Here is an 18,348-nt window from a genome sequence, read left to right as displayed (position 1 = left end):
AACATCAACTCAGTCTATGTTTCCAAGGCATTTATTGAAATCGTAATACTAATACTGCATTAACATTTCAGTGTCTCTGACAAGTGGCAAAGCGGAGAGTGATGCAGAGGCTCCTCAAGGTCATCTAAAGAAAGAAGCCAAAAAGGAAGAGGAGGCGGCCACAAAGGAAGGAGAATCAAAACCAGTCAACTTGGGATACGGCGCCAACAAGAAATTTCCTTACATCGATGAATAACGCCAGAATCAAACATACAAATGAGAACATTTCCCAACCCCAGTTTCTCCACTTGCCCAGGCTTTAACCCTCCCCTGTCATTTAACCTTTTTTTTTTTTTTGCCCCAGCACATAAGAGGAACCACGCTCTGCTCACCTGAGGAAATGCGATTATCTGTACACCACCAGTAAGCATGCCCGTTCAATCAAATCCAGAAATGTCCATTCCGTCAGAGTCCAGGTCATATTTACTGAGTACTTAAATTATTTTTCTATTAGACACTGGTTTGTCTTTGTTAAACGTACAGACATGTTTCAGTGGAATACCTTCCGCCTTCATCAGGGTCGTCATCAGGTGGTAGTGTGTGACGTCTTTAAAAACCGATAAATCTGAACTTTATTGAACCAGGTCATATTTTCACTGAACTGACTTATTCCTGAGGTAACACTGGACAGTAGGCTGCCTAATTGTAAGATATCGGATAAAGCTGCAGACAGAGAAACTAAAGTGGCCGAAGACCGGATTCTAAAAGTGGAACTATGGTATAAATGTGAGAAATTGAAGTCTAAGAGCATATGAATGCTTTCAATCTTTAACACATTTGTAAAAGAAAGTGCCAAGATATTATATTCAAAAGGAAGGATTGTTTGCCGAATCGCATCACTGTGAATCATTATTTTGAAAGATGTAAATAGAAACCGAAATAGAAGCAGATAAACAATCATAGCAAAAAAAAAATTCTGGGAAAAACCCAAAAAAAAAAAAACTTGTAAAGGTCACATTAGCCAGGAAATTTGGTGAAACACTTCAGTGTGAGAAAACAAAACACTACCATAAAGCATAAATAGTTTACTAAGTTTTGATGACAACTTTCCATAAGGAATGCTTTTTTATGTGTTGTTTCCAAGCAATAAACTCTGCCAAAAACCGGTGTTTAACTTTTACTTTATGAAAGTATAAAACAATATGAATTTCTTAAAACCATTGTCCTCATCTTCAGTATATACCATGCTTCAGCATATTTACATGGACTTATTATTTACTGGAGTGGGAGTTGGAGGGTATCTAACACATCACCTTAACTAATACAGTCTAGTTGTATTTATCTTTGTATAAATCTAGGGATTTTTAGGGAGCATACCAGCATCAATTTAAATTGTTTGGACTACGTATCACACTATCGAGTTGTGAACCTCCAGATCCTAAATGGCATTGCTACTTTTCAAAAGAAAACTCCTAAAGACCAGGTTTTAGACGTTGCTATCCCTTCTAGCTAGAACACCTTCTCTCCCCGGCCAAGATGACTAAACTTACTAAACTGGCAGTGCTGCTCATCTCTAAAGCCTTAGTCACGTGAATGTGTCCAGAGGGTCGACTCACACGGGTCCTGCAGGTTTTCAGGCCCAAGGAGGGTCATAGAGAGGAGCAGCTGGATCTTAAAGGGAGCACAGGTGTGTCTTGTTTGTGGCTTGTTTATGGCATAATCATGACAACGATGTCACGGCAACGAAATGTACAATTGTTGTGCGAGAGTTAACTCATTCAGTATTTGTAGGGACAATTTAAGTTTTCCGCACCTATGACTTGCGCATGATGCGCTTACGCCACCCTCTAGTCGTTAGGGCCGTGTCACACAGCCAATACGTATATTTTGCTCATATTGCACAGATGAAAGTTGGTCAACGTTGATTAATATACGTAGAAAAAGTGAGAAAAATTGTGGTCTTTACGTGAAATCTTCACATGTATGAACCACGTTAAAACCACAGAAGTATGAATAAACCACGCAAAGAACACGTAAACAACGTGAACTGCGCGTGATCATTGCCATGTTTATATGAAAGTCTTTACTGATTCGTACATCAATTACATAATTTAAACGTGAAAAAGTCATACTTTGGTGGTAAATGTGTGAAAAGTCTGTTACACATGTGGAAAGCCACAAAATTGCCAATGCACCTCACAAAAATCACGAACAGTTGCATAAGACTTTCGTAATAATTGCACATAAACTATGTTGAATACACATAAACTGCGTAATTCTCAACTGACTACAAGTGTTGAACTGCTCAAAACCAAATTCATGTATAGACCCGTCGGCCAAAACCCTCCACGGACATTCGACGTTGGGACTGGGGTCATCTGGACCCCACTAGACAGTGCGCTGAACCTTTTTTCTTCAATGATTTGTGATCTTCACTGGTTTCAATGGATTACATGAAATCCTCTCCACCTTCATCCACCTTTGTCATGGTAGGGATAACACGTCAATGTAAGGGTGGGGTCATCTGTACCCCACAAGCTAGCACAAGGGTTAGTAAGGTGCCCGTACTGGCTCTTTACTGACCACGCACAGGGTGTGCAGAGGATGCCACACAGACAACTCTGTTAGAATTGAGGAAATTGGACAACCAGACAGACTAGCAGCACTAATAGATCCTTCCGCCGTGCACAAGTTTAAGGAGGCTACAAGGCTACAACTTACAGCAATGTGTATCAACATTTTTTACTCTACAGCTTCACAGAGCGATCTACGATTTGATAATACGGGATTGTCCATTCGCCTGTATCTACCCATATGGGTAGTTGTGACCAAGGCATAAGGTGAGAGCTGCGCATAGGCCTTCCATTATTGCTCATTAAGTACACGCAGGAGAGTACCAATCATTGATACTTCCCTAAAAGTAGATAGAATGCAATGAACAGGACTTGGTTTGTCTTTTATAATAAAAGAGGTTTTCACCTCTTCTCTGAGAGGCTCTCAGTTTTGAAATACTGGTGGTATGACTTTCTGGTTTATATGCTGCTAGGAAATAGCTTTTCAAGGCACGACCCCTCATAAATGCCATCTTCCGAGAACTATGTAAACCAACTCCCATACCACTGTATTTCATAACTGAGGCTTTTGGAGAAGAGGTGATAAGTCCTCTATAATAAAAGATAAACCAACTTCAGTTGACTGCTTTTTCCCGAATAAGAATCTACACAGACACATCCAATCGAACATCTGGATTCTAGAAGGAATGCACACTGACGGTAGTCAGCGGAGCATTGATGTAAGCAATGTTGGATGTTAAAACACCCAAAGCAACATGGCACCAGCAGCAAACACGGGTCCTGAAGGATTCTGGAGCCCAAGTTTGCGGCAACATGTCAGCAAACAGCAATTATTCCGTGAATTACGGACAGATTTAGTTTTCTATGCAGTCATTTTAAATGAGTAACAGTTAAAAACAAAGGCACGGCAACTAACACCTCTGATAACAGAGTGAAGAACTGAATTAAACTGTGTCTAGGAATCTTAACAATTATGTGGAAAAATCTCATTCCACCAGAATAAATCAAGTTAAAAAAACTGAACAAATATACTTAAAGCTGCGTTCACACCAAACACATCAGGGGAATCCAGTTTCAATGTTAAGTCAATGTACAGACGCAGTCAGAGGTCCTGCGGTGTGGTGTGAGCGTCGGGCCTAGCGGTCTGGCAGCAGGGCGTTTAGGGCGTCACAATGCTGCACGTCCTAAATTAAAGTACTGAAACTTTGTTGTTGAATTTCCGTTAGTGTAAACCAATCAGGAACTCCGCTTTGGCCCGTGGCATGTTGATGGCGTGATTAGTGGGTGGAATGCAAATCCAATATCTTAGTCCAAAACTTACCTCACGACAATAATAAAAAGATCCTCTAATTTTATTCTTATTTTTTTTTGCTTCCTTCCTCCGACTACTGCGGACAGCACGTCGTCAAACTGGGTCACAGAGACAGAAGTACCGCTGAAAGCGCCGTCATTCGCATGCAGCGTCTGCAGTAGATGGTGAACCTCACCGTTCTGAGAGTCTCTGAATGATCTCATGAACCCAGACATGGAGACGTGATTACTGACACTTTTTCGAAACATCATCCGTGTCTTCCATGCACTGTAAATGAGATACAGTCAGTGCCTCCATGTAGCGATGAAGCTAAGAACATTTCTAACTCCTCCCACATGCAGCGGGAGCGTCAAGTCTGTGAACACATTTTTGGACAAGGGTTGAGCAGCGAAGTTGACCAGCGAATCGTGTTCGATGTGAACGCAGCATTAGACTGATATACAGCTTTGGCAAAAGTGCAAGGCTTTGGATCTCTCAATATTACAGATTCTTGGCAATGTAAAGGGTACCAGGGGGCAATGTCTGTGTTTCTCAGATATTCCAATGGCGATTGGTTTAGCGGTTGGTTTTGAAGCTTGGGGACGAGGCACAATCTCCTTCTCCTCCGTTAAGTTGAACTCTGGTAAACCAAGTTGTGCAAAAAAAGTCTATGGCATCTTTCATTTTTTGATATTTGGCTTCCAAATCAACAAACTTCATTGAAGAGGTTTGAAGACTTGAAAAAATTGAAACTGTTGTTCGAGCAACACTAAGCAAAGAAGCTAAAATTCTTGCCCAGTTCTGACAATAATTCAAAGGAAAACAAGGATAATGTTCTAGGTTGAAATAGAAAACAAATAAATAATGGAAATGCAGTTTCTGAAAATGAATGGATTCTAAACCTAAAAAGGACCAGTGCAGCATTTGAAACTTGCACTGTAACAAGGCAGAAATAAGTTTGACCTCAGTCCCTTGAAAGTGATGCTTCGGGCCCTCTGGGCTGGACAGCAGGTCCCTCACGGTTAAACCCACTGTCAAAACGGGGCGTCACCTCACAACGAATAAGAAGCGTGTCATCCTTGACATAAGCTCTCTGACTCAGAAGGGAGCGGTGCATGAAGGTGACGTAGCCAAATCCTTTGGGATTACGCTGATTGATGGGCTTTTGGAAGGCCTGAAGGTCTGGCTTGGTCTCCATGACCTCCATGTGGTGCTGACCCTCGGGTCCTTGGTCTAGTATGGCGAGCCGGATGGTCCCTTGGAATGGCCAGGTCAGTTGGCTGTCAAAAACGCCTTGCATGGTGTGGACAAAAAGGGAGATGAAGTTGGAGCAGCGGGGGGCGGTGGGGGTCTGCAGATGTAAACGGAGACACAGCTTGTAGCCCGGGCGGCCCGTGTAGAAGCCGGGGCTGTGCTCCACAACAGGAATGCCAGCTTCCTGGCTTCGCAAGTGAGTGGAGAAGGCTTTGAGCCGCCAGATGAAGATCCCGTGGTACTGCTGGGCCTCCAGCTCCTTCACCGTTTCTTCTAACACCGACACCCTCCGTCTGAGCTCGGCCAGCTGCCCTGCCTGGGAAAAAAACGAGCATAGAACAGTTGCAATAAAACAGAAAGTCTTGTTTTGTTTTGTCCGAATATGAACTTGAAAAACTGGTACATCATTTCACACACAAGTTTATGATTGGATTTTCTATCCTTATGCCTTAAGACCCACTCCAATGAAAATTGGGTTTTTGGTGTTTTTAAGATGTTTTGGCATTTTACTAATGATGGAAAACGTATAAACAGATAATTACTGTATTTTCTGCACTATCAGCCTTAATTTTTTCCAAAAACGCCTCATATTTGGAATTCTTCTGGTTGTGTTTGCTGATGTTGAAGCGATCTTCAGAGGAACACAGCGCTCTGTCAAGATGTCGCTAGGTTTTTTTCTAGTTGCAAGCAAGGTTGGAGGTTATTGTAAAAAATGCTAACCGGCTAACGTGTCAGACTGAGTTTTTTTACGTGTTACTAATAAGGTTGGGAGTTAGCGTAGTCACGGTAACATTTGTTTTAGTCTGTTTTTACAGGTTACAAACAAGATTGGGAGTTTCACAATGTTAATATACTGACGTAAACGACGCTTTCAACGCGGCTAACACTTAGCGTGTTACAAACAATTTCTAGCATTACTGTGAACGTGGATAATAAAGTCTGACTGACTAACGGACTAATTTCTAACTGGCATAATTCGCCTTTTATATGACATAGGCATATGTCTGAATTCCCTCCCTAATCCCTAACTACTAAAAAGTTTTATGGTGCGGGACTATGTAGTGCCCTAGATTTTAAAAGCATTTCCGACACCATGTTCACTACTTTTTTATCTATTTATTTTAAACAGTGAATATGACGTCACCGAATAGACAAGTGAAAATGGAAACGATATGAGCGTATTTATGAATCCACTGTGTTCTGCTGGTGAAACAAACTCCAATATTGCTTGCCATTTTGGTTGCACTGATAATGATATGTTGGGGGTAGTGTTGCCAGATAGTGCCATGGTTTTCCAGCCCAAAGTCATCCAATAACCGCCACCACACACAAAATACTGCCCAAAAAGTTAACTAGGGATGAAGTAGCAGTAATTAATCATTCTTTTTTTATTCCTTCCCATTTTGATTCAAAGTAAAAAAACATTTTTAAAGACATAACATCCACAATTTTACTGTAAGAGCAAAACATAAAATAGTGGACTCCCATTGAGCTTCACTAACGTGTAAGTAAGTAAGTAATCTTTATTTATATAGCACTTTTCACAGAGAGCGACTCACAAAGTGCTTCACAAAGTAAAAACAATATAAAATCAGTAGCAATACCCATTAAACGCACACAGGCATAGAAATAAACAAACAGGCAAAAGTGAACACAAGTAAAAGTCAGCTAAAATCTCTCCTAAATAAAAAAGTCTTAACTTGAGCTTTAAAACACTTGACTGAGTCAATCTGGCGCAGAGACAGGCGGAGGTCGTTCCAAAGTCGGGGAGCGACGGCCTGAAAGGCGAGGTCTCCTCTTGTTTTAAAATGAGTTTTTGGAACACATAGAAGATTTTTTTCAGTGGACCTCAAAGAACGTGCAGGAGTGTAGGGAGTTAAAAGGTCAGAAATATAGATCGGGGTTTGTCCGTGCAGGGCTCTAAAAACTAAAATCAGAATCTTAAAATCTATTCTAAATTTAACAGGAAGCCAATGTAGAGATAAAAGCAGAGGGGTGGCATGAGTGCGCTTGTTGGTTCCAGTTAAAAGCCTTGCAGCAGAGTTCTGTACCAGTTGGAGACGTTTAAGAGACTTTTTGTTAAAACAAGTAAAAAGAGAATTACAATAGTCTAAACAAGAGGAGTTAAAAGCATGGATGATCAGCTCAAGGTCAGACCTGGTCAACATTGGCTTCAGTTTAGCCACATTCCTCAGGTGGTAAAAACAGTTTTTGACCAAGCGCTTCGAATGAGAGTCTAGAGACATAGCTTTGTCAAACCAGACACCAAGATTCCTGAGACTGGGCTGGACAGAAGAGCTCAGAGAACCAGGGTGTCTTTTGATGGAGGGAATTTTGTCATCAGGAGCAAAAATTATTGTCTCTGTCTTGTTTGGGTTCAGGAGTAAATGGTTGTCATTTAACCAAACTCTTATGCTGGCCAAGCAGTCTAGGAGATTTGATAGATTTGTGTAATTATTTTTACCAAAGGAGCAATAAAGTTGAACGACAACAGGAGAACATTCAGAAAAAAAGAGGTAAAGGTAAAAAACATTTTGGTAACTTATCATCTACATTTTTCCTTTTTGTGAATTTAAGTGAAGTCAATTATAGGCAAAAGTCCTTGTGAAACATGTTAAAGAGCGGCTGGATTGGAGTCCAATTTTTTTAAGCAGCCCATTAAGAAAAACCTCCAAACGACTCCGAAACCGTTTGCTGTTTTCCTGGTTTTGAGCAATGCCAAATATCCTCTAAATAAACAAAACGAAGAAATGATTGATAGTTTCTTTATCAGAAAAGTTCTGCTGTTTTCTCACTTCATGTCTTTTCAGAGCAGCTTGACGTGAAATCTGAATTAACATTAGAAAAACATGAAATATGTTAAATATTAAATGGAACGTGAGGACATGTCATAGAAAATGTCAATGTATTGAAAAATAATAAAGCTGTACATCATCGGCATACATAGAGTAAACTAAACGCAGAAATTCAACCCAGTTCACAGGATTGCAAGATCAGCTGTGAAGCTGCGCTCCGTGTGCTGCTTCCCCTCAGTCTGTGCTGTAACTGAACAAGAAATACACAAATTTTAGGGAAAAAGAAGTAAATGACGCATTTAAATTGCATTTATAGAACAGATTTAATACTGCCCAATTGGGCGGGAAAATCTGGCACCGTTGGTTGGGGGGTGTGAGGAGCTGTAACAGAGAGCTCTCAGCAAAGGGGAAGGGAAAGGGGCGGGGTTGCTCCACGCAAACTAGGAGGTGACTTTCCAATAAACTCCTGCTGATTAGCAGAAACAATGTCTTAGAAAACGACAGTTTAAAAATAAATAATTTGGGGCTAAAATCAGCAAAAGTCAAATCACTGGGAACGATTTCACACTAGATCACTGGGAACGATTTCACACTAGATCACTGGGAACGATTTCACACTAGATCACTGGGAACGGTTTGACACTAGATCACTGGGAACGGTTTCACACTAGATCACTGGGAACGGTTTGACACTAGATCACTGGGAACGGTTTGACACTAGATCACTGGGAACGATTTCACACTAGATCACTGGGAACGGTTTCACACTAGATCACTGGGAACGATTTCACACTAGATCACTGGGAACGGTTTCACACTAGATCACTGGAAACGGTTTCACACTAGATCACTGGGAACGATTTCACACTAGATCACTGGGAACGGTTTCACACTAGATCACTGGAAACGGTTTCACACTAGATCACTGGGAACGATTTCACACTAGATCACTGGGAACGGTTTCACACTAGATCACTGGGAACGATTTCACACTAGATCACTGGGAACGGTTTCAATCTAGATCACTGGGAACGGTTTCACACTAGATCACTGGGAACGATTTCACACTAGATCACTGGGAACGGTTTCACACTAGATCACTGGGAACGGTTTCACACTAGATCACTGGGAACGATTTCACACTAGATCACTGGGAACGGTTTCACACTAGATCACTGGGAACGGTTTCACACTAGATCACGGGGAACGGTTTCACACTAGATCACTGGGAACGGTTTCACACTAGATCACTGGGAACGGTTTCACACTAGATCACTGGGAACGATTTCACACTAGATCACTGGGAACGGTTTCACACTAGATCACTGGGAACGATTTCACACTAGATCACTGGGAACGGTTTCACACTAGATCACTGGGAACGGTTTCACACTAGATCACTGGGAACGGTTTCACACTAGATCAGTGTTTTTCAACCTTTTTTGAGCCACGGCACACTTTAACCCTGACAAAAATCCCACGGCACACCAGCATCCCAAAAAAAAAAAAAGCAGAAATTCGTGGTCTGTATTGATCGACAGACACCCCCCCCCCCCCCGCGCGCGCAATCTCACGTGGATTTTTGTGATAATTGTGGCAGAAAAAGCAGGAAGTTGCGGCTGTTTTTTTCTAAGAGATGAACCACCAGCTAAAGACGAGCTCTAGCTGGTATTTTTGTCAGAACTGAGCGACTTTATCAGCAGAATTGAGAACAAGGAAGTGAAGACTTTAACCACTTCTGATTGGTCAGACTGATGACATGTGATTAAGCCTTCAAGAATGATTGGTGGAGACAGTTAAAGGGGCGGGACTTTTCCTTACACAGTTATAGCTGCAGCTAAATCGCGGTACCGTGATTCTTATCAAAATGTCTTTAATAGAATTAAATAAACACAAAGAAAAAGTAATTTTAAGATCTTTTATATTCCTAACTACTCAGTGTTTTATCAGGGCCTGTTTGGATGAACAAAGAGCTGATTTCCAGGAGATGGAAAATGTTTTTAGATCAGTGAATGAGGGCAATTTTCCACGGCACACTTGACCATCTCCCACGGCACACTAGTGTGCCACGGCACACTGGTTGAAAAACACTGCACTAGATCACTGGGAACGATTTCACACTAGATCACTGGGAACGATTTCACACTAGATCAATGGGAACGATTTCACACTAGATCACTGGGAACGGTTTGACACTAGATCACTGGGAACGGTTTGACACTAGATCACTGGGAACGGTTTGACACTAGATCACTGGGAACGGTTTGACACTAGATCAATGGGAACGGTTTCACACTAGATCACTGGGAACGGTTTCACACTAGATCACTGGGAACGGTTTGACACTAGATCACTGGGAACGGTTTGACACTAGATCACTGGGAACGGTTTCACACTAGATCACTGGGAACGGTTTGACACTAGATCACTGGGAACGGTTTGACTCTAGATCACTGGGAACGGTTTGACACTAGATCACTGGGAACGGTTTGACACTAGATCACTGGGAACGGTTTGACACTAGATCAATGGGAACGGTTTCACACTAGATCACTGGGAACGGTTTGACACTAGATCACTGGGAACGGTTTGACACTAGATCACTGGGAACGATTTGACACTAGATCACTGGGAACGGTTTGACACTAGATCACTGGGAACGGTTTGACACTAGATCAATGGGAACGGTTTCACACTAGATCACTGGGAACGGTTTGACACTAGATCACTGGGAACGGTTTGACACTAGATCACTGGGAACGGTTTGACACTAGATCACTGGGAACGGTTTGACACTAGATCACTGGGAACGGTTTGACTCTAGATCACTGGGAACAGTTTGACACTAGATCACTGGGAACGGTTTGACACTAGATCACTGGGAACGGTTTGACACTAGATCACTGGGAACGGTTTGACACTAGATCACTGGGAACGGTTTGACACTAGATCACTGGGAACGGTTTGACACTAGATCACTGGGAACGGTTTGACTCTAGATCACTGGGAACGGTTTCACACTAGATCACTGGGAACGGTTTCACACTAGATCACTGGGAACGGTTTCACACTAGATCACTGGGAACGGTTTGACACTAGATCACTGGGAACGGTTTCACACTAGATCAGGGGTCTGCAACCTGAAGAAGGATTAAATGATTTATTATTATGGCTCCTTTCTTCCTGCACTGTGGCTCTTTGGCTTTGAAGACAAATCTTAAATTAGTGCATTTTTTGTAGTTTTAGTTTTTTTTGTTAAATTTATTAGGTTTTGTTGTGGATTATTAGAATATGCTTAAAACACATAGTATGCTCTGCAGCACAACACCATAGTTGTTTTCCAGGGGAAAGCACTTAAAGTATAGAATTGCATTATATTTACTTAGATTTTTTACTCAAATTGTAATTTTAACTTAATGTTGTCATTCTTATATTTAATAGTAAAAGGAGAATAAGGATGAAAGTGCACCAAAGTTATGATCTTTGACTTTCCTGCATTTTTAATTCAAGTAAATCTGCTGCAGCAGGAGGATCTTATTCAACACAGGATGTATTTTATTTTGAAAAGAGCTTGTAAATGTTGCTGTTAAGAGTCAAATAAAATAGGTATATATCCGAAAAATATAACATTGATATACTATTGTAAATATCCCAAAGATACATTTTTAATGGCCACAAAAAACAGGAATTAAGTATATTTTTCTAAACAATAACGTGTGAGTTTGTGGCTCTAGCTGGTCCATAAGAAACGGACCTAAATGGCTCTTTTAAGGTTGCAGGTCCCTGCATTAGATCAAAAGAAGATCATAAAAACAATAGACTGTGGCCGCATGTTGTAGCTGTACGTGAGAACGACTGATTTTTCAGTTTCAGTTTCCTGAAATACCGGCGAGCACAGAGAGGAGAGCTAACTCCCAGCTCTCCTCATTTTTACAATCCTGCCTCCAATCAGCTCAGATTTCAGGAAGACAAGATCATTCAGAAGCTCCCAGGACTCTGCATGCACATTTCTGCTGAGGACAAGATGAGTAAGCAGCCAGTGATCCTGTGTTTAAAAAGGAGCTTACGGAGTTGGTGGGGCTGAGGTTTTTCTGAGGGGAAAAAAAAAAGCGGAGATTAGCATGTCTGGTCTCCTATGGGGCCTAATATTGGAGGGGCCAGCTCATTTTCAAACCTGGTAGCAAATTTTAAACCAGGAAAGACTCCCAACGTATTAAAACAGCATTAATTATGAACTAAGGGTAGAAATATTTAACTGCAGGACATGTGCTGGCAGCACAGCCTGCACTGCTATGACTGCACATCTCAATTCATCTCATTATACTTGTTCATTAAGAGTTTGCACAAGGAGACGTTGCAGAAATGACCGTTTGTGAAACACTTACTTGTGTGTCTTTTAGAATGATGAGCTCCCGCAGCTGATGATCCTGCTTCACCAGCCGGGCATCCATCTCTCGGATTCTCTGCATCTCCTCGCTCGGCTGACAGGAAGCAGAGCTGTTACTGCAGCTCAAGGCCCCGGGGGCCACACTGCAGTTGGACGCCGGCGCTGCGGCTCCCTGATCCCTACAGGACACAGGGCCTCCCTGCAGGTGCAGGGGTTTGGGCGCAGTGCCGTTGAGGGCCAGGCCGCGCAGGAACTCAGCCATGTAGCGCATGTGCATCTGCGTGAACTCCTGCATGTGCTGAGCCAGGTTGTGGCGCTGCATCTGCCAGGGAACAGCATTATGGGGTTTTGAGCAAACTCTCATCCATGCTCCAAAAATAAGACTCTTGCGACAAATTCCAACCTACCCTTTCCTTACATCCAAATATGCTAAAGGTGCAAGCAATCGGTGCTTTTGGGCAATCAGTATCACAATGAGATTCCATCTGGAAGAGACAAAGCCAACAAACAGCAGAGTTATTTCATTCTAGAGAAGGTTACATGTTGATCGAACAAAAGAGAAGTCCTTTAAAGGAAGTCAACTCAGGCCTTAGTCACAACTGCCCTTATGGGTGGATATGTGCTCTCTGTGGGCAAAAAGTGGGCAGGAATGTGAAGGTTGTAGATCCCTCTGCATAAATGTTCACGCGGGTTTTTTCTAGGGCCATACTGTAGACCAGACAGCTCGGACCTTTTTCAGGCCAAGGACCGGTTTAATGTCATAATATTTTCACGTTGCGTTTGAGATTTTTTAGCTTCTGAAAACCTTATTTTTTTGCATTAAAATGCTACTACAAGAAATTTAGTTTAAAAAGTAAGTAAAACATGTAAAACTGTTGATTTGTAGAAGTTGTTTCCGATTTGTAAAAACAATACCGTTTGTTCCCCCGATTGAACACTGAGAAATGAACCCAGGCTCAGATTATCTTTCAGAGGAAAAACATTTTTTAGATTGTTTTCATATAAATCCTGATTCTTTGTCTATTTATTTTGAATACAGGAGCATTTTCTGTTTTAAAGTTTCCCTAATCTCCCTTTTACAAGTTTCCTCTTCAGCTTTATTTGGTTAAATCTTCATTCTCTGTCAAATGTTTGCGGTTGGTTTAAACTCAGACTTTGTAATAAAGATAAAGACGTCAAGCTGGAAGCTCCCAACCGGTCGCTTACTTTAGCTGCGACCAAATTTTAAGGAGAGACGGATAAATTCAGCAAAATGTCGTAAAGCTCCAAATGTGTTAATAATTGTGAATTCACCGCGTCTCATGCACTCCTGTACGGGTGCATGTGACTAAGGCTTTAACAAGAACTTCCTTTGCACGGCCCACGTTGGACGACTCACCTGATCTCTGATGAGGTCCATCTCACAGTACTGGCACATCACACTGGCAAAGGGACACTGCTGCTCGTGCATCTGAAGGTGCAACCAAAACAACAGTATGAAAGAGGCTAATCTTCACCAACAGGAAGTACAGCTCTCGGCTAATGAGGCACCATTACCTCTCTTTCCTCGTAAACAAAGACGGCCACACAGTCTGGACACGACATGGGTCTCCTTGGACACTCGACAGTGGCGTGCTCCTCCAGGTAGCTCTTTCTCACGGGCTGCTGGCATTGTGAGCATGGCACAGTAGCAAACTGACACTGCGCCAAATGCTTCTGGAAAGGAAGCAAAAGACCGCAGCCATGAAGCCAATCGTGTGCCTGTGTGAAGCGGCGGCTTAAACTGCATTACACCTTATTTAGAATAATTAGAACTCAGGGGCTTCAGTTTGATGCCTCAGAGATTAAAAACAAAATTCTATTTAAAGCTTTTCTTTCTACTCATAGAAGTTACCACAGTAAAACTAATTAAACTGATGGATATGCTTTACAGTTTTAATCATTTTAAATTCCCGCGCTGATCCTCTTTTGATCTATTGTAAAAGTGTCTTTTAATTATGATTTTGTCTTTTTTAGCCAAAATTAAAAGAAAACAAATTGTCATTTTTTTTAAGGACATTCAGATTCTGCAGAGCGTCAGGAGTTGATTAGAAATCTGCTGGTGTGGAGCAACCCGAACCCCCACATACACTCCCCTGTTGCTGAGAGCTCTCTGTTCACAGAGAGTTTCTGGTCTGTTCTGGTCTGGTCTGCTCCTGATTCACAAGCATTTCGATAAAGAAATACTCAGGAACACCCCCCCCCCCCCCAACGCTAGGGGCTGCAAGGGTCCCGATGGGAACGCTCCTGGTCCGGGGGTCTCCCCCTCTCTCCTGGTCTGGCTGGGGAGGATCTGGTTCCCCTTATGATCACATGGTTCACTTTGGCAGCGTGCATGTAGCTCCACCCCCACGTAAAAAGAATATGTATATATACTTAAAACACAAAATGTAACAAATAAATAAAAAATAATAAAAAACAGAAAAGGGTTTATACGATTTTACACCCTGGCTACCCGAAGATTCATAACCCTTTTTGGAATAATAAAACCAGTCCGACACAAAAGGCCTTCAGCGCTCATCTGTTTGCTCAGTTGTTGAAAAAAAAAAAAGAGAGAAGAAGAAAGAAAAACCATTTTAAGCTTCATTTTCTTTCTACATGTCCTCCATCATCAGAAAAATGCCACAAGATGGGGTTGAAAACACCAAAAACGGGATTTTCATTGGAGCAGGTCCTAAAGTTAACTAAAGTAAGCTTCTGCAAATTTGACCCATCAGCCTCTTCACCGTTTGTACGGCCCAAAAAAAGAGTGTAAGATGTAAGAGGTCAGTCTGAGCAGGCTGTCACCTTGGATGACCTTTTATTCAGAAGGAATACATGAAAAAGCAACATAGGGACTATTTAGAGAAGTACGTTTGCGGGAGAACTGTGAGAACAATGTGGCGAGGACAGACGGCGTGCCGGTGCACGGGGACGTCTTGCTAAATTCACACACGTTGTGTGCACACACGCAAAAGCTAGCACTTCAATCACGACCTTTGTGTGCCTGATTATGCGTCAACAGCGTCACAAAACACTTCAACAATCAGAGGGAAGCGAGTGCGTTGACTGTGGACTGTAGCACGTCAAACACATTTCATTAACAGCATTTAGGAGTGCAGGTTGTTGGCGTTTAAGAACAAAGCAGCCTGTTGTCCCTGCAGGCTCTGTGCTTTTGAAGGGTGAGTGTGTGTCGACCAGAATCCTCACCTCTAAATGTCGGAGCTCCATTTTCTCACCACAGTCGGAATTTGGACAGCGAACAGTGAGCGAAAGAATCTCCCTTTTGGCAAAATTATCAGGAAACAGTTGGTCTTCCGACAGCATTTCGTTGTCCACTGGGCATCGCTGTCCTGTATCACTGATTCACCAAAAAGAAAAAGCACATTTCTGCAGTCTGAGCTGTGAGATCAGATCAGTTTTACAGAACTCATAATGCTGAGCTGGAAAATCTTACATCATGTAAACAAAGGGATGTAACAAGAATCTAGTTTTGCCATCTGCTCCCAAAAATTGGGGTAAAAAACATTTTTGCCGTCTGAGATTGCTGATTCGCGACCTTTATAAAACAGTAGAGCGTAGTAAAAATACACTTCAGAAAATGCAATAGATTGTTCTGAAATGTAGAATAACGTTTTTTTTCACTGAATTAACTAAACAAACTGAACGTGCTGCTTTCGTAGTGTTGGTGAAGGTTCTCATTTTCAAAGTAAAGCTACGTTCAAGCCACCGTTTTCCATTTACACATCACCACGCATAAATGTGCGTTTCGAGCTATCAAAACGCCAACTTACTTGTATAACTACTTTAACAGTTTCTACGACCGCTTTTGGGCTCCTCGTACAAAATGTGCGTTAGTTGAACGCGCATTGCAAGTGAGAGCAAACTGAACTTTGACCCAACAGGGACTCAGATTTGGTAGTGACGTATGGATGGCGGTTCTTTTTCATTCCCGGAAAGGGACAACCATGAATTAAAAGGAGGGTCTAAGGGCAGGGATGCCCCGTTTAGCTTAGTCTGTTTAGTTTAGTTTAGCAAGTAACTATTGAAGTTTATGACTGATTACATGTTCCTATCATTACCAGTATGAAGACCATTGAGACGACCATTGTAATATTGGGCTATAGAAGTAATATTGAATTGAATTGTTTGTAGATTGAAGACGGAGGAGAAATTAATAATTGTGCTAGGCTGGACTTCTGACACCAAGTCTTTCAGAAATCAGAATAGAACTGAGAAAGAAAAAGCCTGGAGCAAGAATCAAAATATTTTTTGACATTTCACACCGATCCTTTTCCAGCTGTAGGTGATGCTAAACTCACATTTAAAAACACACGTTTAGTACATTTAAGGGCGCGTGTCACATGCCCAGTGTGAACATAGAATGAAGTATTTCTGAGAGAGAAAAAAAAGTTCATTTTACTGACATAAGTTCTGTAAAGGTCATTACCATATTAGCAAGTAGTAGTATTTTCAAAAACACACCATGAATTTCCTATAGACAAAGACATTAGGGAACTCAGTGTTTCCTACCGAATGGACTTCTCAATGCAGCTTTTGCAGAAACGATGACCACAGCGCGTCTGAATGGCATTCCTCAAAGCCATGAGGCAGATGGGGCACTCGTACTTGCTTTCCAGCGGAGGGTCAAACTCCACATCATAGCCCTGAAGGGGGGCGGCGGCCTGAAGACTAGAGCTGCCCATGGAGGCGGTTGGGTTGTCTGACGGGCTGGGAAGGGACTCCCGTTCCTTCTCCAGCATTGCTGAGGCGCATTCCGACAGCCCTCCACCACTAGCTCCTTCAATGCCATCGTACTCCAAACTCCCCTTGTTACTGTCAAAGCAAGCCATCTGGAGAGAGTGACAAGCAGTTGCATCAGCTGTTAGGAACATCCTAACGAAATATACTTTTAGTGAATAAATGACATGGCACCACACCCTATGCGGAGGACACCTAAACTGTTTAAGCAGCCACCGCCATCAAAAGATGATCGGAGTGGGTCTTTAAACACAAAACATCTGTTCAGAATTCTCCACATCATAATGTTGCTGCAGGGCCTAAGTGGTGCATTTTATTTCATATGGGAAGGTGCAAGCTATTCAAGCTCCAGTTACCAAACAGTTAAGGAAATATGCAGAACAAACAGCATCTATACTGACGAGTGTGTCTAAAGTAAAAAAAAAACAGAAGAAAAAAAGTGTATGCCATGTTGGTTCAATCATTTTTGAAACATTTTTTAATAAATCAGATGGTGGCAGACATTATTTCCCCAAAACACCTACTGAGTCCAAAGAGCAGTGATACTTTTTAAATAATGAGTTACATGAAAACATGAACTTCCTGTTTGCTTTTATTTGTTAAGGTGTAACTAAATTAAAGCACGTAGGGTTGCTGACTGTTGGGATTTCTAGTAATTGTGATCTCAAATTTGGGAATTTCTAAGACTTTTATTTTGAAGGTGATGTGCTGATAGCACAGGTGTTTACTGAAATAAATTTAAAGAAGCGCGTGAATACTTACTCCTCCTCCGTTTGTTTGTAACCGCGATCATCTTGGCCGAAAGACTGTCAAAAAATAGCCAACCTAGCCATGCAGCTAGCACTGTGCTAACATTTAGGTCAAATATTTCTGAAGGTTTTGCCTAAAAGTTTGTTTAACTTTTAAAACAGGGCCAATAGTGTTTTTTTTTCTTTACGCAAACAGCAAACAAATGTCTAAAGACGTTTATGAGCAGCTTTAGAAAAGCTGTTCAAACAAAGCTACTTAGCTAGCAATGTTGTCACTTGACAGCACTGCCCCCATCATGCGGAACTGCAGTCTGAAACCCAACTGTACTAACACAAAGTTTTTAAAATTGTGCTTACTGACCATAACAGCAAACCGCACGCGGGCAGCTCCACGAGAAGTCAAAAGCAACACACCAAATGTGCCTGCAAAACATTGATTACAGACTGGATTCACCCACCTTTGCCTTTAATATCGCTCGAAATATTTCGCTTCCAATTTCCTTTTCTTTTTCTGTCTTTTTTTTTTTTTTTAAACGTCATCCAAAATGTCCGGTGGGGATTT

At 41.8% G+C, this 18,348-nt stretch overlaps 1 protein-coding gene across 2 annotated transcripts; it reads right to left on the bottom strand.

Annotated features, from left to right (window-relative positions):
- Positions 1 to 15: 15 nt before the first annotated feature.
- Positions 16 to 18,326, bottom strand: traf6 (TNF receptor associated factor 6). 2 transcript variants are annotated; one of them, XM_020711923.2, is made up of 8 exons: positions 18,245 to 18,326; positions 16,810 to 17,129; positions 15,487 to 15,637; positions 13,816 to 13,974; positions 13,658 to 13,729; positions 12,687 to 12,764; positions 12,278 to 12,601; positions 16 to 5,413 (listed from the first exon to the last, which is right to left on the bottom strand). In XM_020711923.2, exons 2-8 carry the CDS (start codon positions 17,127 to 17,129, stop codon positions 4,808 to 4,810), a joined length of 1,710 nt encoding a protein of 569 aa, XP_020567582.1. In that variant the 5' UTR covers positions 18,245 to 18,326; the 3' UTR covers positions 16 to 4,807. The 2 variants fall into 2 exon arrangements, with proteins under 2 accessions (XP_020567582.1, XP_004066897.2); XM_004066849.4 differs by having other exon boundaries at positions 18,148 to 18,247.
- Positions 18,327 to 18,348: the final 22 nt, after the last annotated feature.

This window comes from Oryzias latipes, chromosome 3, assembly GCF_002234675.1.
Source record: "Oryzias latipes chromosome 3, ASM223467v1".
In the NCBI taxonomy this organism is placed as follows: Eukaryota; Metazoa; Chordata; class Actinopteri; order Beloniformes; family Adrianichthyidae; genus Oryzias; species Oryzias latipes.
The sequence above is the reverse complement of the archived record's forward strand: the minus strand, read 5'-3'. Positions and strand labels throughout refer to the sequence as shown.